At 45.4% G+C, this 18565-nt stretch overlaps 1 protein-coding gene and 1 pseudogene across 1 annotated transcript; one reads left to right on the top strand and one right to left on the bottom strand.

Moving 5' to 3' along the window:
• Nucleotides 1-14133: 14133 nt before the first annotated feature.
• Nucleotides 14134-15834, bottom strand: LOC149351781 (uncharacterized; annotated as a pseudogene).
• A 1709-nt stretch (nt 15835-17543) lies between these two features.
• Nucleotides 17544-18043, top strand: LOC149351780 (uncharacterized). The gene is made up of 2 exons (XM_089575649.1): nt 17544-17696; nt 17783-18043. Exons 1-2 carry the CDS (start codon nt 17544-17546, stop codon nt 18041-18043), a joined length of 414 nt encoding a protein of 137 aa, XP_089431775.1.
• Nucleotides 18044-18565: the final 522 nt, after the last annotated feature.

Raw genomic sequence — 18565 nt, 5'->3', positions numbered from 1 at the left:
TCCACGTCTCTGAAATCCGCAACTGTGTGAGCGGGCAGGAGCTATGGCACTATGGAACGCGCAGAGCGACTTCGACCAGTGGTGCTCTCCTTTATGCAAATGAGCTAACTGCAGTACATTCTGGAAGTTCGTTTCGAACGTGCCTTGAATGCGTGTACTGAAAAATACACCCTAGAGTGTTGATGTCGAAGGAAACAGTAGCTCACTTTTAAAATGAAGCGATCATACCCAACTATTCTGGACAAAACCATTTTTGAAGGGGAAAGAGTTTATGAACACAATTTTGTCCTATATTGTAAGTATACATTATAGCAATTAATGTAACCACAGATCTCCCACCGACCGGATTGAAGTTTTTTTTTTGCTATTAACATATTTGCTATCGTCAAAAGCGTGCCCCATTCGTTTTCTATGGCAGTCTTAACTGCTTAATGCGAGCGTTGAAAAAACATCGGAAGGTTTTGCTACACACAGGAAGAATGGAATATTTCATTCAGTAGTCCCAAAGGAGAACCCTACAATTTTTATTATATTCAAAATTTTGTACGATAGTGTTGAACACCTGCTGCTGGGAGAGAGAAAGTAAGGAGAGGCGGGGACGTTAACTCGAAAGGTGCTCCGGCTGGCTACCTTGAACCAGGTAGGAAGCAAAGGGGCGTGAAGGGGAAAGAGGTGGCTGATGTAACGACCAAGGACGTCATTTGAGGATGTGTGCGCTGGGCAGAGTCGCAGCTGGTCGCGCAAGCACGATGCCTCCAGGAACCGGGAGTGCTCCAAGAATTCTTTCGGAGCTGACATTAATGACGGAGAAGCATGCGTGAGTTCTGCGATAGCTGCAATAGGGCTGTTGCAATAGTCCGAATTTATTCTCTTAGATTGCTTGTATTTCCGTGAAGTTTACGATGGAGATCGGTCTCTTAACATGCTCTCATGTCGCGGACACCAGAAAAGTGTCATTGTTATTTTCTTGCAGCTGACGGGCCACTACTCTGGCAGGCACTGTGGGCATGATGAAATGGCTGTAATTGTTTTAAGGCCGATCAAAATTGTTCAAAAACTCTGGAGCGTGCAATTTCACTCTAAAAGAGAAATGGATAAGCGTTGGTCGTTAAATGTGAGGGAAATGTTTAGTGATGTAGCTCTATAAAGTTTGTAAAACAGATTTATATGATAGGGTGTTATTTCACAAAAAAGCACTACATTTGCTAGCAGTGTGTTGTAATCTCGGTCTAAATGCGGCAGTGTCGATAAAATTGATATTCTCTAATATTTTCTTATTTTTCTAATATTCTAATATATAATAGAATTCTAATATATTTTTTCTAATATATTTTTTCTAATATTCTAAATTTCCCTTTAAGAATGCTGGACTTGCGCAGTACGCGGGCATCAGGCGTATGTGGCGTCATCAGTGGTAAAATTCCTAGTTAAAGCTTTCTCTGACCACTCGTAAGCCTGCTGACGCGATCGGCCGGCGTCCCCACACTTCAGGTTCATTATGAGTATAAATTCGACCCTTACCCCAGATTACCAAAAAATATATATATCGTCACCAAGACTGAGCTGGCGGTTGTGCGGGACGGAGCGCTCGCGCTTTGCAGGCAGCCATTAAATGATCTCTTCGCCAACGTTCATCGCGTCTCATTCTTTTGCTGGCCGCCACGTAACGATATATCCATATACTGCTTCCCTCTGGTAGATGCTTCCAAGCGGGCTGCCCTCGTCGGCATGCTTCTGGTACGTCATTCTTCCCTCTTCCCGTCACACTAACACACGTTGTGACAGAAAATAACATATTAAGAGCAGAACCGGGTACAACAGAATCATGATGTTTTACTGCCATTTGAAGGTTACTTTTAACTAACACAAGTTTAGATGGCAACAGTTGGCAACAGAGAGAAAACAAACCGTTGTAGTGGTTCCAGCGCTGACAAGGTTTGCACAGGCAGTTCGCTCTCTTAAATATGCCGTTGAAATTGGATGTGAAGTATCATTTATGCTCCACTACAACTTACCGCGTTGTCCGCAGTCGTGAAATGCTTAAATCGTGACTGTCCTCACGTTGATATTAGTCGCATGTAGCGAAGTATTTTGTTAACGTTTCAGCAGGATACGCGTTCTTAACACATGTAATAGGCGTTGCCCCTTCAAAGCCAAGCAAAACAACACCGAACGAATTTACATAGTTCGGTGCCGAGGCGACCTTGAAGTTGTTTATGCTGAAGGAGAGCAGACGACCGCTCTCTAGGCGTTGATGGCTCCGCTCCTTCTGATGCGGTCAGGACCAAACGTTGCGAGCGGACAGTACGCTGTGCACGAGTGCAGACAAAGTCGTCGCGCCCGACCACATATTTAGCCTGCAAGGGGCAAAAGCCACAAGAGGCGGTCAAGGTTAGCTTTCAGATACTTGAAAAGAGTGATTCCATTAGTGTAATACACGCATTCCACGTACAGCCGCACCAATAGGTTGATAACTAAAACACGAATTAATCCAAAGCCGACTAGCATGCTATGCGCCCCATGATTAGTGTTTTTTTTTTACGCAACTCCAAACCCCACCCTTTTATCGAGGAGCCGATTCCTTCTTTATGGGGTTCTTGCACTTTTCATCAGCCCTGCCTGAAGTAATAGAATGATGGCGGTTCCAGATAGCGACGCCACTCTGTCGAGGACTGGCAGTGGCGTTGAGCTATTTCTTTTATTCGGCTTGATATTTCGTTTCCTTGGCTTGCTCCCCTTCGCAGTTGTGTCCTGTTCTCGTTTTAGCCAGCAATGCGCCAGAGAGACGATAACCGATTTGTCTGCCCAACAAAAGTTTTTGACAGAAATAAATCCCAACGAGAGGATCGTTAGAAAGCCACGGTCGCCGAGTGAAGCAGCAGCGGAGTTTCGGCTCAGGTTTTTGTATTCAACCGACTTTCGCTTGCAGTGAAAATGACAGGTAGCAGAATTATTGACTTTAAATGCATTAATAACCTCAAGTGCGTTCTAACTCTGCTTTCCAAGCGTCCTTCTAAATTTTCACATGAAAAGCAGTATAGTAGCATAACTTAAAAAAAAAGTTAACACTGGGTCACGGTATGCGGCGTTTTTTATTAGGCCGCTGCCTAACCACAGCAGTAAACGAAATCAGTTTTTCAACAAGCCAGGTATCAAAATTGTACAGCTTATAATTTTTTTCCTTGTCATTACCTTCTTGTTAAGATAAAAAGAAAAGCTTTAACAGGGGACTGCTTTTTGTTCTTGGAGGAATTCTGTGCGGCGGTCCCGAATATGGGCGGAGCTTCACTGGAGACTTTAGTTGTATCCGACTAAGGTGGTGCTCACGTGCAATTAAGTAACTCTAAAACTAGGGGTAATTTACGATGGAGCGAAATTCCCGGCTGCACAGAGTGCCAAGTGTCTTCCGGCCGTCATTGGCGCTTGAAATATTCTCAATACTTGTGCTGGTTGCCCTCGGAGCAATAACGATAAAGTTTTTGAAGGTTTTATCCCTTTGGGTGCGCATTTGTTGGCACCTCCGAAAGTTTCCGATGTCAAAGAGAATTTGCAAGGGATGGTGGTACATACCAGAAGCTATTGTCTGACAGTACTGGAAGGATCCTCACCTCAGCGTCACGGCAAGTGAATACTTCGACAGTTTTATGACAAGCGCCTTCTTTAGAACTGCAGCATTATGATTTTATCTCTTCGGCCGCTAGAACCACTGTTGCGCTCAATTTTTTTTCCCCGCTGTTGCATTTTGGCCTTTTACTGATTCTCACAGCATTTTTCGATTCAGTGCACCTTTCTTTTTTTCAATATCGGATTATAATATGATTAACGCACCTAATTCATTTTCTGTACTCTTAACTGAATCAGTTTTCTGACAACAGGAAGAGAAGTATGTGGAGCTGCCGAAGAAACAAGCGTTAACCGCAACGCCGCTAATGATCCCATTGCCATTGAGAGTTAATACTTGAAATAGTTATAGTTACACGCGCGTATACACGAATATGCTCATTGTTTACCATTAGCGCTACACTTCTAGCAGGCATTTTCGGAGACATTTTATAAAAACTCTTAAAAGAGCTAATTATATGGGGGATAGCGTAGATGCCGGGCTTTTGGCATTTCATTTTGTCACAACAGTACATTCCCTTACTGCTGTAAGAGACCAAAAATAAAGAAAAACAAAGCAACGCCCCGAAACAAGCCAGTAGGAGTTGAATGGCTATCTGGAACGTTGGTTTACAAGCATGTTTCCTGGTCCGTCTCCAGGAGGAAACCGAACAGCGAATCCAGAACGTGCTTGCAGTACAGAGGTGAACAGGCACTAACGATGCCTGAATGGGGGTATATAGCTTTCCAGATGTCCGCAGCATGAAGAAAGATTCGTCACGAAGCGCATGTGTTCTTAATTGTGCAGAGCTCGGTTATTACAAGTAACTAATAGCCCGTGAAAATTTCAGGAAGTGTCCCAAAAATGATCCTTCTAGAAGTAATGCTGCCTATTACTCGTGCACATGTATTAAAGCGTGTGACTGCTATTTACTTCCCGGCGCGAATCAGATTTGAATGCGGAACCTGGCTTTGTGGAAGCTTAGAAAATCAATCCATGCGCCGCCAAAAGCGGGGCTACGTGGCTTTCAAGTGATAACAGTGCAGAACACCCCGGGATGCCTCAATATTTCATTTTCGGAATCATGCAGGAAGTTGTGAATGGGGTGCAGTTTTCAACCGAAAACACAAGTTGCTTCAGTGAGTTTAGTTTTCCTTTTTTATTTTATTTCACTGAAGTCGTGACTTGCTGAAAACAGACGATTGGTGCTCGCGCGGCTATGACCGCTGGTTGATACGTGTCGTGGCAAGGTTGAAGGGCTGAGCCTTGAATGTGCAGGTCCGCAGCTGTTAGGCTAAGTTCGCCCATTTCGAGATGAGGTATGGGCGCACAATGCAGTTAAAAAATGCCTGATTGTTAGCCTGCAGTTAACATAGTAGGTTATATGAATCCTACAGCCACCAAATTTTGGGGGCTTTCCTGCAATTTCCAATGGTGAAGTGCATGTGAAAGCATATCATCCATTTTTACTTCTTACATTATTTTTGCATTGCAGGACTGTTCAACTACTTCGAAGAATCAATGGCTACTTACGTCAACGAAGATTTGATAGTATATTTCTATGGGCTGGTGCCCATACTCCTCGTGAACACGCCTATGGCAACGGAAGTGAGATAACTTTCAGTCATTTCATGCAAAGTGCCCAATAGCTTGTAACACAAGCTGTAAGCAAATCAGCCTAAAGTATTAAAATATCAAATTACGCACACTAGCTCTACTTTTCTGAAGACCTCTTCGTGAAAATTAGGCTGTTTCCAAGCTTAAACCCATGGAAGCGGCAAACAAACATGAGTTTACAACACATGCGGTAGTAAACAAGTTGAAAATCTTGGCACCTGCTCGAAATAAAAAAATATGGGATTTAATCACTCCTAATTCTACGTTTACTCTGTCTTAGGAAAGAGGCGCACAGAAAGCGTAAGTACTAGATAGGTATCTGTCGCTGGCGCTTTGCAAGGGTGCGGCTGTGGGAGAGCCGGTAATCTTGCGACGCACCAACAGCAGACGCCGTTAATCGTCCAATGTTTAACGTCCCAAGGGACAAAATGGTTCAGTTTTTCACTTATTTTTCCTTCACCAAATTCAGCAACTGCAAAATGAGGAAAAAAAGAAACATAAGTGAAGTGGCAGCGCGGGGGGCGGGGGAAGTGTCTAAGGGCATCAGGGAGTTCCAGATAAATTTAATACTATTATATTAAAGCCGCGTTTCTTATGAGCACACTACTTGATTGTTATTATTACGGCTATTATAGTATTGGTTAGTACCAAAGACCACCGCTACCGCGTTGGTAGATGACAGAAACATATCCAGACGAGAAAAAAATCGATGAATCTCTGTTTTGAGGATTCCGTTCCAATTAAGGAGGCGCCACTTGACGTTCCCATTGATGCTACAGTAGTGTTTCCATCACAGTTTTCTGTAAATGTGTATCAACTCAAAAAATATTCACTGCGAAGTGCTATTTATTTCTTTAATTGCGGAGTGACATTTTGTGTGGCCACGAAGCAGCAAAGCAACAAATCCGTCGAAGTACTACGGATGGCCTTCGCTGCTCTTTCCTACATGGCAATCACTCTATACACTGATGATGTAACATGCATAAAACTCTGGGAATTTATCAATAAAACACTACATGCATCGGCGCCGTTCCATTTTCGCCACCACGAGCAATAGTGCGAAGCCGAAAAAACCTAACCAAACCATTTTTGTAAGAGATATGATGAAAGCCCTCATGGCAACCAGCCTGCTAACAAGGTATGCGCATGCAATACTCATGCGTGCTGCTGCTGCTATTTTTTCTTGTCCGACTCCTGGGCGCTAGTTTCACACTGTGCGTATGTGGATAGGGACGAAGATACCCTTCATATTCACAAAGCAAAGCTAGCGTATTAGGGGTTTCATGTCGATGCGACTTTTTTTTTTGTCAGGAAAAAGAAAATCTTAAGAGTAGTTAACCTTTAGTGCACTGGCATGATCTTCAGACTGCAATTTCCAGTATTGTGCTAACCGCTTCTATGCGATTGCTCATAATATATAAGACTAGCAGTTTTTTAAAGGTGTACTCCATCAGCTGTCCACGTTGATGCAGGGCCACAAAATACGACGTCACACACAACGTAACCTAGACAAGGTAAGTGGAAGAAGGGGTACGTGCAGGTGGTACGAGATGACTCAAGCGGTGTGCAAGGGTGATATCGTATGCGCGCAGCAGCCTTTCACTGCAGAAATGTGACGTCGAGACGCCTCATCTGTCATACCACTTTTGAAATGATTCGATAGATTGTCGCGTAGATTGTCGCGGAACAGTGGTTAACTGAAGGTGTCTCGAGGAAATTGGTGTAAAAGGGCAAGGCGCACGGATCTTGAATGGTAGAGGGGCTTACAAGGCATGTTGGGTTAACCCAAGAGAATACACGGGCTACTCTGCATACGACGTGCTCCCTTTGCTGAGCTGGGCTAAGTGGAACACCAGGCTTTAGAGGAGTTTGACGCGTGGGCGCTAGGGTTTGCTGCGCTCAGCTTTTGAAGCGGAAAGCTTCACTACCCGCACCATAGCCGCGCTTCGCGTGAAGCTGGAACCGCATGGAGCGTTTTTCGCGAGCGAAAAACGCGATGCGCGGCAAACGCCCACGTTGCCGCCACGTTGTCGCGCCGCGTGTTTTCGGGTTGCCAGACCACACAACTGCCAACGAGGTGAATTATCTGTTGCCGCATATATAATATGCCCTTTAAATTACAGGACACTACAATAAAAATAATCTTCATGTAATTATACCTCGTTAAAGGTTGTCTTGTGCATGTTGGCCGAACACTACGCGCGAGCGAACACGTAGCTCTTTGGACGTGCTCAACAGTAAAGCCAGCTCCTCCGAGGAAAAACTAAAGTTCCCCCAAAAAGGTACCGCCGAGATGAGTAGGGTGCCTCGATGCGCGCCCGCTCTAGAGATGCGTAGAGTTCCTGTATAACCTTTGGTAGCATATACAGCAACTCTAGAGATGCGCGGAGAGCACAGCCATCTGTTGGCAAACCGAAAAACCAAAATGACACGTGCCTGCATGCTGATTGGTGGACGCCGGCCGTGACGTGAGTGAACGCGCAGCGCGAGGCGTTTTTTTCTACAAGCGGAGAACCACGCGGCGGCGCGATTTCGTGTTGGATTATGCTGGGCACGCGTTTGAATGACGCGCGTCCCACCATCCGCGCGGCAATCGCGCCCAAAAACACGCCATGCGGTTCCAGCTTGAGCCGTCGGAGCCAAGATTTGCCACAGCTGCGCATGCGCGAAACCAAGTGACGTCACGCGCGGCGCAGGGGGCCGCCGCCTGACCTTTCGGCGCAGCCGCGCGTTACTGCGCATATGCGCAGTCTCCTCACCACCGCTACTACTGCGAGCTCGCCTCCTCGCCACCGTTTGACCTTTCGTAGCAGCCGCGTGTTTACCACAGTTACTACGCACGCGCAAGGAGGGCTATATAACGCGCTTGCCTACACCGTTATCGTGGTGCTCCCAGCGCATTGTGCGCGAACTGCGACAGCCACGACGTCAAACAAAGCATAATTGCAGCTTTTCGCTTGTATATCCAGGCTTAACCAGAGCTAAGCCACTACCAATTTTATTTCCCCATCAGTTGTAGTTAATTTATTTACTGACATTTCCAAAGGTCTCCAACTGAGGCATTAGATTGGGGGGAGGGGGCTTACACGGGGAAACAACGAATTTAAAACAATTAAGGTAAAAGGGTATTTAACCCGCTTCAAATAACATTACATAGTGAAACGATGCTGATGGCAACATCGGTGCCCAGACCATTCCAGGCAATAGAAAAGGCTTTGTGGGATCCACATTATTAGGGTCACTTGCGCCCGAGTACTCTGATTTAATGGTAACCTGATTTAATTTAGTGGCTGTCGGGCTAAAACGCCATGAGACATTTATATAAGAGCTAAAGACAGGCTACCCTACGGTGAGAAAGAAATGTGGGTAAGTTTAGCTGAACTTTTAATGCGAGAACACTCTAATTGTTAGAATATTTAAAAACAATGAAATAGGAAGCGCGGCTCTGAAACGACTCGGTATTTAGTTAGGTTAGCTTGATGACGGTCGAAAATAGCGTTGCCATACTCAAGCTTGGGTCGCAGAAATGCTTGGAAATCAAGTTGCTTACTAGTGAAAGGAAATAGGGCAAAATTCAGTGGTATCATAAGCGGGAATTCTGAAAAAGCACATTTTTAAACGGGAAATTATTTATGAGCGCAATTTTGTGCATATGTCACACGATTTCACTATAACAAGCAATATATCCGTAGATCTCCCCTGGGCAGGCTGGCATTGTTTTGCTATGAATGTTTTTGTTATCATCAAAGACGTTCTTTTTGTTATTCTATGGCACTTCCGTCTTAAGTACTCGATGCGAGAGATGAACAAATTTTAAAAGAAAGATATTGCTATGCATCGGAAGAATGGACTATTATTCTCTTCCGTATTTCCACAACAGCACCATGCAATATTCCACAGGTGCCTCGCAATTAAAACTAATGTCCAAGAATCCGGGACTTGATATTCTAGAGTGCGGTTAGCAAAATGTATTGGGTAGTTAACATGACATATCCAAGTTGGAACACTCTAGACATGCACACCAAAGTATTAGGATCAGAAGCAGAAGCTTTTTATTCCTGTGGATGAATAAAGTGTGCTGTGCCGGCTGTCGAAATCTGGCAGTCATTGATTGCATAACTGGGCACCGCTATTAAGCGGTGCCCAGTTATGCGCTTAATTCTATTCTATTCTAGTTATTCTAGCGCTTAATAGCATAGCTTTAGAGACATTTTACCACATGAGCCAAGTGTTACATCCATCCTGTCCGTGATCAAGGTGATTTTGCAATGCACAATTGTCGATACAGTTTGCAATGACACGGTAAACGGCACAAAAATCTGCGAAGAAACAGATAGAAGACTCCTGCCATAGCCTCATGCGAGGCTACATAATGGAGAAAATAAAAAATAAAATAATTGAAAATAATTGAAAATAATTGAAAACATTGAAGACAAGCACCTGACACTTGGTCTGTTTCTAGACTTAAGGAAAGCTTTTGACACAGTACAGCACAATATACTGCTTAATAAATTACAAACATATGGAATAAGAGGAGTCCCACTGGCATTGATCAGAACATATCTTCACAGCCGGTATCAGTGTGTATCTGCTAACGAAATGTTATCTAGCAGATTGACAGTTCTGAATGGCGTTCCCCAGGGATCCATTTTAGGGCCGCTGCTATTCCTGGTGTACATTAATGATATAACAAAAATACCCAGTTCACCCGAATTAATAATGTACGCCGATGATACAAATGTGTTCTTCAAGGCCCAGTCAAATGAATCCCTGGAAGAAGCAGTTAACACTTACCTTTCTAAGCTCTCTACATGGTTACGAATGAATCGGCTAGGACTAAATACTAGCAAAACTAAATATGTCGTTTTTAAGCCAATCAATAAAAAAGACTCCTATGCAATGAATATAAAGTTTGAAAACACGCTGATCAGCCAAGTAAGTGACCAAAAATTTCTGGGAGTCTGGTTCTCTGAGGATCTTTCATGGACGTGCCATATTCTTAAGCTCACCACTGATCTCTCCCGAGTAGTGGGTAGCATATGCAGAATACAGAGTCTATTACCAACGTGGCTGAAAATAAAATTGTATCACTCTTTATTCTACTCCAGGTTATGTTATGGCATCTTAACATGGGGCACAACGACATATTCTAACTACAACAGGTTATTGGTGCTACAAAAAAGAATGTTAAGAATGTGCGAAAACTTCCATGGAAACATCAGAAACTTACCCACACAACCACTTTTCACAAAATATTCTATGCTCCGGGCCGACCAGGTGTACTATTTCAAGTTACTTCTATGGATTCATAAATACAAACTCTATCCAACTTCCTCAGGTAATTCATCTCGCTATTCAATCCGAAACCCTACACTTAGACTACCAGCTATAAGAACAAACTATGGACGACAAACATTAAACTTTCAAACAATTAAGATGTTGAACAGAACCGATTTCAATGTAGATTTCTACAAAAGATTTCCTGTATTCAAAAAACAGTGTAAAAATGTTTTGGTTTCAAGCGGTTTTTCCTTTGCTTTGTAAATACATTGTGTGTTTTTGTATGCGTATTATCAACTAGAAAGAAGGAAGTCAGATAGAAAAAAAATGTTTTGTGCTTTCTCTGTTCCAAAGTTCATTATTTTAGCCTTGCTACTACCCTGTTTTTATGCATTTATTTACATTTCACTATCAGATGTGCAAATGTTTTGTTTGATTCACAAGTGCAGTGCCGCTTGCCGAAATGTATTAATATTTTTTTTTTGTGCTGAATTTGTATTGGGGGGCCGAGGCCCCGTCAGGCGTTGTTACGCCTTTAGCTTCGGCCCCCCCTTAGACACGTTCTAAGAAACAAATAAAGAAAAAAAAAATAAGGATGTTGTAAGGCAAGTTATTAAAACAGACAGTAAGAGGCCGCTCTCACCAAATACGGAGCTTTCGTAAACTAGAAAACAAGAGAGGACGAACTAAACGTGTCTCCATCACCGGCCGATATCAGAAATAACATGCGTCCGTTTACCCTGTTCTTCTGCGCATACCAGAAGCTATGCTACACAGCCACTCACTTCAAAATATTTTCAACCCGTCCTTTCTGGTAAATACGTCAGAGTTTGTACCGACTGGCAGGAAGATTACTGAATCAAATTTTCTAAGCGGTAAAGGCACCTTTCGCTGCCGGGCAAACGCCAACATAGTAAGGAAGAACAAGAGAATTAGTTTTAATGATCACAATAATAGAACAGGATTCTCCTCAGTGTCCATTTAATATATATTGAGACAAGGAGAGGTCCAACGAAGCTCAACTGCTGTACACTTGAAAGTGCAGGTTGTTCAAACAATAAATAAAAAGCTTGGAATCTAGGTCAGAACACAAGGATGAAGGTTAAGGCAGAATAAGTTTAGTGAGAAACGGCCTTGAGGGTTTCCAGCAATAGCTGCAACAAACTAAAAAAAAAAATGGTGCGTAAGTCGGGACGCTGGTATTTAGGTTTCAGTGGCGAGTGGTGCTATGCAATTTGACCTTGTAGCCAGTCGACAAAGCTCCTATCGCGAGGTGCTTTTAAGTGGAACTTTTTGAGTGATCTTCTGTGACTGTAGCGCTTAAGACCTCGGAACCATGCATGCCAGCTATCGTCTGCCTACTTTTATTTGGAGTTCGACAATGAAGGCAGTAATTTTCAAATTGACATTGCTACAGCCTTACTAGATTAAAAAACATTAACAGTAGTGACTCTTCGGCTCATCCTACGTTTCAGTTTAGCGCCTTTATTGAGCATGAGATGCGTACAAGCGGAGTCAGCGGCGCACACTTGCGCAGAGACTCACATAGCCGCTACCGGTGACCTCACATGAGAGGAAAATTCGAAGCACAGCTAATTCGAATGGAAATCGAACCACTGACCTTTGGATTCGAGGGCCGCTGCGCTGCGACTCAGCCGTGACTCTGCCAGGGCCGACATTTGCAGGCAGGAGCTAGCAGTGCTAGCGGTGTAGGTCGTGACGCGTATCGAAGAGGAAAGAGAACTCCCACACGTCCACGCGGAGAGAAACGCGATGAGGAGTTGAAGTTTCGGCATGCATATGTGTCAAAAGTGAAAAAGAAATGACAGAAAAACAAAGATACGGCACTTGTTGAACGGGGAATGAAAATTCGCAGTTTATTACGATCGAACAGATAGTGGATGTGCTTCTGATTTAGGAGCTATAGCGAGTGCGTTCGCTGCCATTTGTGCTTAAACCTACTTCCGCCCACGAAAATGAGAGCAAGTACGGGGAGGCCCTAGTGGAAATCATAAAATAGAGTAGTTAGAGTAGCACAGCAACACGAGAAAAGGTGGTGCAGAAAAATCAGGGGCAAAAAAAAAACAAAACATTAAGTGGCAAATAATTTGAACGATGATTTTGAGGAAATATGATTCGCTGCAAGCGGTGTTACCGAACGGGAGTGAAAGGCGTAATTGCGTTTATACCTAACGTAGAATATTATTACACATTATTAGAGCCGCATATTGATATGAATAGTATAGTAAACTTACTATATTAGGACACAACTTAAAAAAAAAACAGTAGTTGTTACCACTGGGCCACGGTCCGTGGCCCAGTGTATTACTCCGCTGGCCAGTCACGAAAGTAAAGGAAATCAGCTTTTTAATGCTTAATTTTATCAAAGAAAGCAGGTATCAAAATTCTAGAGCTGATGACATTTTTCTTGGATTAACTTCTTGTTTAGGTGACAAGAAATGTTTTTAACAACGTACTACTTTTTTGTCGTGGATGAATTCTGTGCGGAGGTCCTGAATTTGGGTGCAGCTTCATTGCAGACTTAAGTTGTGTATTCGACTATACAGGTGTTCGTAATAGTTTTATCAGCTTATTCAGACCCTAAACAGTATAGATAGCGCATCGCTGCGAAAATTAACATCCGTGCATGCAAGATGCAGCTGGGTAAATGGTGCATGTGCGTAAAAACATGCACGTTCCAGAGCCTAACTTTTATTCCTCTTTGGAAAATTTTTGGCACAAAGCGAGCACTTCAGTACAACCATGCATGACAAAATTATTTACACAATTGTTAACAATACAGCTCATGACACACGCAGAACATTTTTATGTGAATATCATCCTTACCTTGGTACAGCCTTTTGTTCACTAACACCTCCAATATTTCTGTATGTCGTTGTGTTGTGCTTATGATGAGAAGAAGGAAGCAAAAATTTATTATTTGGCGGCTAAGTACTCCTTAAACTCTTCTATTTCTTATGCGCCATCAGTACTCTCTTGCAGTCTGTGTGTTTCACCCTATCAGAGAATTTTTCACTTGGTGATTTTTTTCCTTCCATTTCTAACTACAAATTTAAAGCGAAACACACCATGATTTCGGGCCTACATAATTTATTTGATTATTTTGATGCTTCCTTATCCACGCATACTTCCGCAAAGAAAGCCTCAAACTCTGACCATGCCTTCTTAATGGATAAAAAAGCCCAAATTCTTAGTCAGCACTGCCTACTTATTCTTTCTGCCCGCGCGCAAATGCGTTTCTTGCTCCGGTTGTTGTCCACTCTAAGGACTGACGGGCATGAATGCGCACGACTGTCCGCACAAAAGCAGTTTGATATTTTCGCAGCCGTAGCTGACATGCTTGTGTTGTTCAAGATAGCATGCAACGCAGACAACCGCCGTGCTCGAGGTGCAGAGTAACCGTCTCTTTATTGGCTCTTGCGCTCTTATATCAGCAACCCGGCTGGCTGACTTGCACAGCATGATTGCCAATCTTGAGGACCCCGGTTGCCAGATTCGATACATCTTTCTCCCTCTAAAAACAGAAAAACAAACGAGGAGATTATAACTGCACTGATTGATTCAAGCAATTTGCTGAAAGTCCTTTTGATATGCGAGGCGGGTGGGCTGTTTTCTTAGCCGGGTGCTCCGGTGAAGCCCAGCGTCGTCCGGCTCGGAATTCGTGGTTTCCGGAGTACTTTGTTGCCCTGACGCAGGGTACCCTTGAGGTGTGTGGGAGGCCGGGGCTTGATCGTCACACTTGGGGTCCCAGTTGCCTTGGGACTCCTGTGGTGTCGCGCAGCCTGGATGAGAAGCATAGTCGTTAGCACAGTCTTCCTTATAGTCAGGAATGGTTTTCTGTGACGGGTCGAACTCTTCGTTTGTTCGGAGCAGATTTTGACGGTTGCGACGAAGCTGACTCCCGTCTTCCGTACGGACTATGTATGAGCGAGGGGCGACGGGTTTTTCTACGAGGGCTTTTGTGGTCCACCCTCTCTTGTCGAGCAGCCTAAAGCCTGTTTCACATGGAAGCGAATATGCTAGCGAAATCTGTGGCCGCGACGGAAAAACCTGTTTTGAGTCGTCGCTGCGACGAGCGGCTAGGTTTCAACAAGTTGGAAATTTTCGCAGCGACGCGCCGCTCAATCGCTCAGTCGCTTGCATGTGAACCGGCCTTAACGGTGTCATGCTTGCCGAGCGCTTATAGTGGACGCCTCTGAGGGTGGGCTTGGGTGTGCTTTTTGACCTCCGGTGCGCCATGGTGTGCGAAGTCGGGCAGCCTTCCTCTTAACCTCATGTAATGCCCCATACCAGGGGCCTTTCAGGTATCAAATAATAATAAACCTCCCGCCCATGAGTAGCTCGCAAGGGGCTTTTCCGCCCTCGAGTAGTGCTGTCCTGTAATCTAGAAGCCCGATCCAAAAGTCTTCATTTGCATATAACGCCTTCTTGAGGAGACGTTTCACAACGTTTACCCCTTTCTCTGCCAAACCGTTGGAGCGTGGGAAACCGGGACTAGAAACAACATGGGCAAATTCACACTGTCTTGCAAAAGCACGAAATGCCTGCGATGAAAACTGTGGTCCGCAGTCCGTGCATACTTCAAGCGGGATGACGTGACGTGCAAATATGACCAGCTTTTCTATTACACAGTGGCTGGTAGTTTGAGGAAGCGGCTCTGCTTCCGGTTAATTGGAATAGGCATCGTAGACTGCAAGGTAGTTCTTTCCGGCATGCTCGAACAAGGCCATGCCTACCTTAGCCCACGGTAATGCGGGACAATTCCTTTGCATTAGCGGTTCGCTTGATTGCTTGTAAGCGAAACGGCGGCAAGTTGGGCATCTGGAAGCTTTCTCAGTTATGTCTGCCGCCATACTAGGCCAATACATCAAAACCATGGCCATTGAATTGCATTTTCCGACGCCCAAGTGGCCCTCATGTAGGTGCTGCAACATTTCTTTTCGTAGGGTCTTCGGAATGAAAACTCTAGAACCACGCAAGAGTATGCTTTCCACACATGACAGCTAAGCTTCTAAGGGAGCTAGCTGACCTATTACGCTGTGTCCATCTTGTAGGGCTTCAATGACTTGATTTAGCTCGTCGTCTTCACTCGTTTCTCTTGCTATCCGCTTGGCTGTCGTGTCGCTGACGAGAGTGGAGAGGACGGCCGTTGCATGGATGGCCACGTCTTCTAGTTCGCTTGTAGCTGGCTCATCACTGTCGCATCGGATTCTTGAAAGTGCATCGGCCAGAACAAGGTCTCTCCCTGGGACGTACTGCAGGGAAATGTTGAACGGTATGAGGCGCAGAAAGAAACGCTGCAGGCGAGGAGGCATGTCTGACAGCTTTTTCTGGGCAATGGCTATCAGTGGTCGATGGTCCGTTTCCACAATTACGTTTACGCCAGTAATAAAATCGCGAAATTGTTCACATGCGAACGTGACCGCCAGGGCCTCTTTCTCATTCTGCGCGTATCTTGTCTCCGCGTCAGCTAGCACACGCGAAGTATAAGCAACTGGTCGCCAGTGCTCGCCATGAGGCTGCAAAAGTGCCGCCCCCAGCGCAAAGCTGGATGCGTCCGCTGTTATCTTACACTGCTTTGACGGGTCAAATATGGCAAGCACTGGTGCTGTCGACAATGTTTCGCACAGGTTGTCCCACTCCTTGTCGTGGCCAGATGACCAATCGAACATGCAATCGCGTTTTAACAGGGCTCGCAGGTTCTTAGTCTTCTCAGACACGTTTCGAATGAACATTCCGAAGTAGTTTACTGCGCCCAGTAGTTTCTGAACACCTTGTTTTGACGTTGGAGGTGGCAAATAGACTACGCACTTGATTAAGCTTTCATCTGGCTTGATTCCATCTTTCGAAATGATGTCGCCTAAGAACTTTACTTCATGCGTGCCGAAAACGCACTTCTCACGGTTAAGCGTTAGTCCTGCTGATTTTGCTGCCAGCAGTGCGCCTCGCAAGCGTTTATCATGTTCCTGTTGCGTGGTGCCCCACACAAGTGTGTCGTCGATGTAGACACGAGTGCCTTCTAGGCCGTCAAAAATGTTGGCCATTGCTTTCTGGAACACTTCGCTCGCGGCGCATATCCCGAAAGGCAGCCTTAAAAAACGATACTTTCCGAACGGCGTGGCAAAGGTGCAGATTTTTGAAGTTTTTTCATCCAAGGGAATATGATGAAATCCGCAGTTAGCATCTAGTTTGCTGAATACTTTTGTATTTGCAAGTCAGACTCGATTTCGTCTCTGGATGGGAGCTGGTAGTGATCTCGCTTCACGCACCGGTTTACGTGCCTAGGGTCCATACAAATGCGCAAACGGCCATATTTCTTTTTCGGAAAATGACGAGGAGACTCACCCACTCAGCAGCATCTTGCATCTTTTGGATGATTCCTTCAGGTTCCATGTGGGCTAGTTCTTGGCGGAGTGGCTCACGAAGTGCATGTGGAATTCGGCGTGAGGGCATCGACACTGGGCTGGCTCCTTCATTCAGCTCGAGGCTGTAGGTTTCTTTTGCGCAACCTAGACCTTAGAAAAGCTGCGGAAAATCACTGAAAACTTGCGTCTTCAAATCAGCAGGTTTTTGAATCGTTTGGATTCTTGAAACTAGACCGAAACGTTCGCAAGCCTGAAGGCCCAGTAGCGCTTGCTTTCCTTTCTTGACCACAAAGAAATCGGTCGGTTCTTCGGTTTTGCCGATGCGAAGTGGTAGCGTCCCAGTTCCAAAGTGCTTTATCACTCCGCCGTCGTAGCTCGTCAAGAGCGTGGACGATGGTGTAAGGCGCCTTCCCTCGCTCCCTTTCAGAAAAAGGGCGCGAGGAAGCAGTTTCGCTTGAGCCCCTGTGTCAACTTTGATACGCACTTTCAAGAATCCGATGCGACAGCGATGAGCCAGGTCAAAGCGAACTAGAAGACAAGAACTAGAAGGCAAGTTGGGCATCTGCAGATGCCCAACTTGCCGCCGTTTCGCTTACAAGCAATCAAGCGAACCGCTAATGCAAAGGAATTGTCCCGCATTACCGTGGGCTAAGGTAGGCATGGACTTGTTCGAGCATGCCGGAAAGAACTACCTTGCAGTCTACGATGCCTATTCCAATTACCCTGAAGTAGAGCCGCTTCCTCAAGCTACCAGCCACTGTGTAATAGAAAAGCTGGCCATGATATTTGCACGTGACGTCATCCCGCTTGAAGTATGCACGGACTGCGGACCACAGTTTTCATCGCAGGCATTCCGTGCTTTTGCAAGACAGTCTGAATTTGCCCATGTTGTTTCTAGTCCCGGTTTCCCACGCTCCAACGGTTTGGCAGTAAAGGGGTAAACGTTGTGAAACGTCTCCTCAAGAAGGCGTTATATGCAAATGAAGACTTTTGGATCGGGTTTCTAGATTACAGGACAGCACTACTCGAGGGCGGAAAAGCCCCTTGCGAGCTACTCATGGGCAGGAGGTTAAGAGGAAGGCTGCCCGACTTCGCACACCATGGCGCACCGGAGGTCAAAAAGCACACCCAAGCCCACCCTCAGAGGCGTCCACTATAAGCGCTCGGCAAGCATGACACCGTTAGGCTGCTCGACAAGAGAGGGTGGACCACTAAAGACCTCGTAGAAAAACCCGTCGCCCCTCGCTCATACATAGTACGTACGGAAGACGGGAGTCAGCTTCGTCGCAACCGTCAACATCTGCTCCTAAGAAACGAAGAGTTCGACCCGTCACAGCAAACCATTCCTGACTATAAGGAAGTCTGTGCCAACGACTGTGCTTCTCATCAAGGCTGCGCGGTACCATAGGAGTCCCAACGCAACTGGGACCCCAAGTTTGACGACAAGCCCCGGCCGTTTTGCCCCACGCTGGGCATTTCCGCTGTTCATGACTACGGTTGCAGTAGGCGCCCTGGCGAATATGTTTCTTTGTGGCGCCTCGCTGCTCTCTCCGATTTTCCCGTACGGCATTTATCTTCAGTTCGTCCTTCTCCCACGCTTGATTTTGGCCCGCAGTTAGCTCTGCGGCTTTGCAGTATTCTATGGCCTTATCCAGGGTGAGGTCCTTCTCCTGTAGAAGGC

The sequence above is a fragment of the Amblyomma mixtum genome, chromosome 3, assembly GCF_055824585.1.
Source record: "Amblyomma mixtum isolate Tamu chromosome 3, ASM5582458v1, whole genome shotgun sequence".
NCBI classification, from domain to species: Eukaryota; Metazoa; Arthropoda; class Arachnida; order Ixodida; family Ixodidae; genus Amblyomma; species Amblyomma mixtum.
Note: the sequence above shows the minus strand (reverse complement) of the source record. Positions and strands in the feature narration are given on the sequence as shown.

Coding starts and splice junctions, on each gene's coding strand:
- LOC149351780 (XM_089575649.1), top strand. CDS start 17,544: ATGGACTTGTTCGAGCATGCCGGAAAGAACTACCTTGCAGTCTACGAT. Junction 17,697..17,782: donor GTGACGTCATCCCGCTTGAA/GTATGCACGGAC, acceptor TGTTGTTTCTAG/TCCCGGTTTCCCACGCTCCA.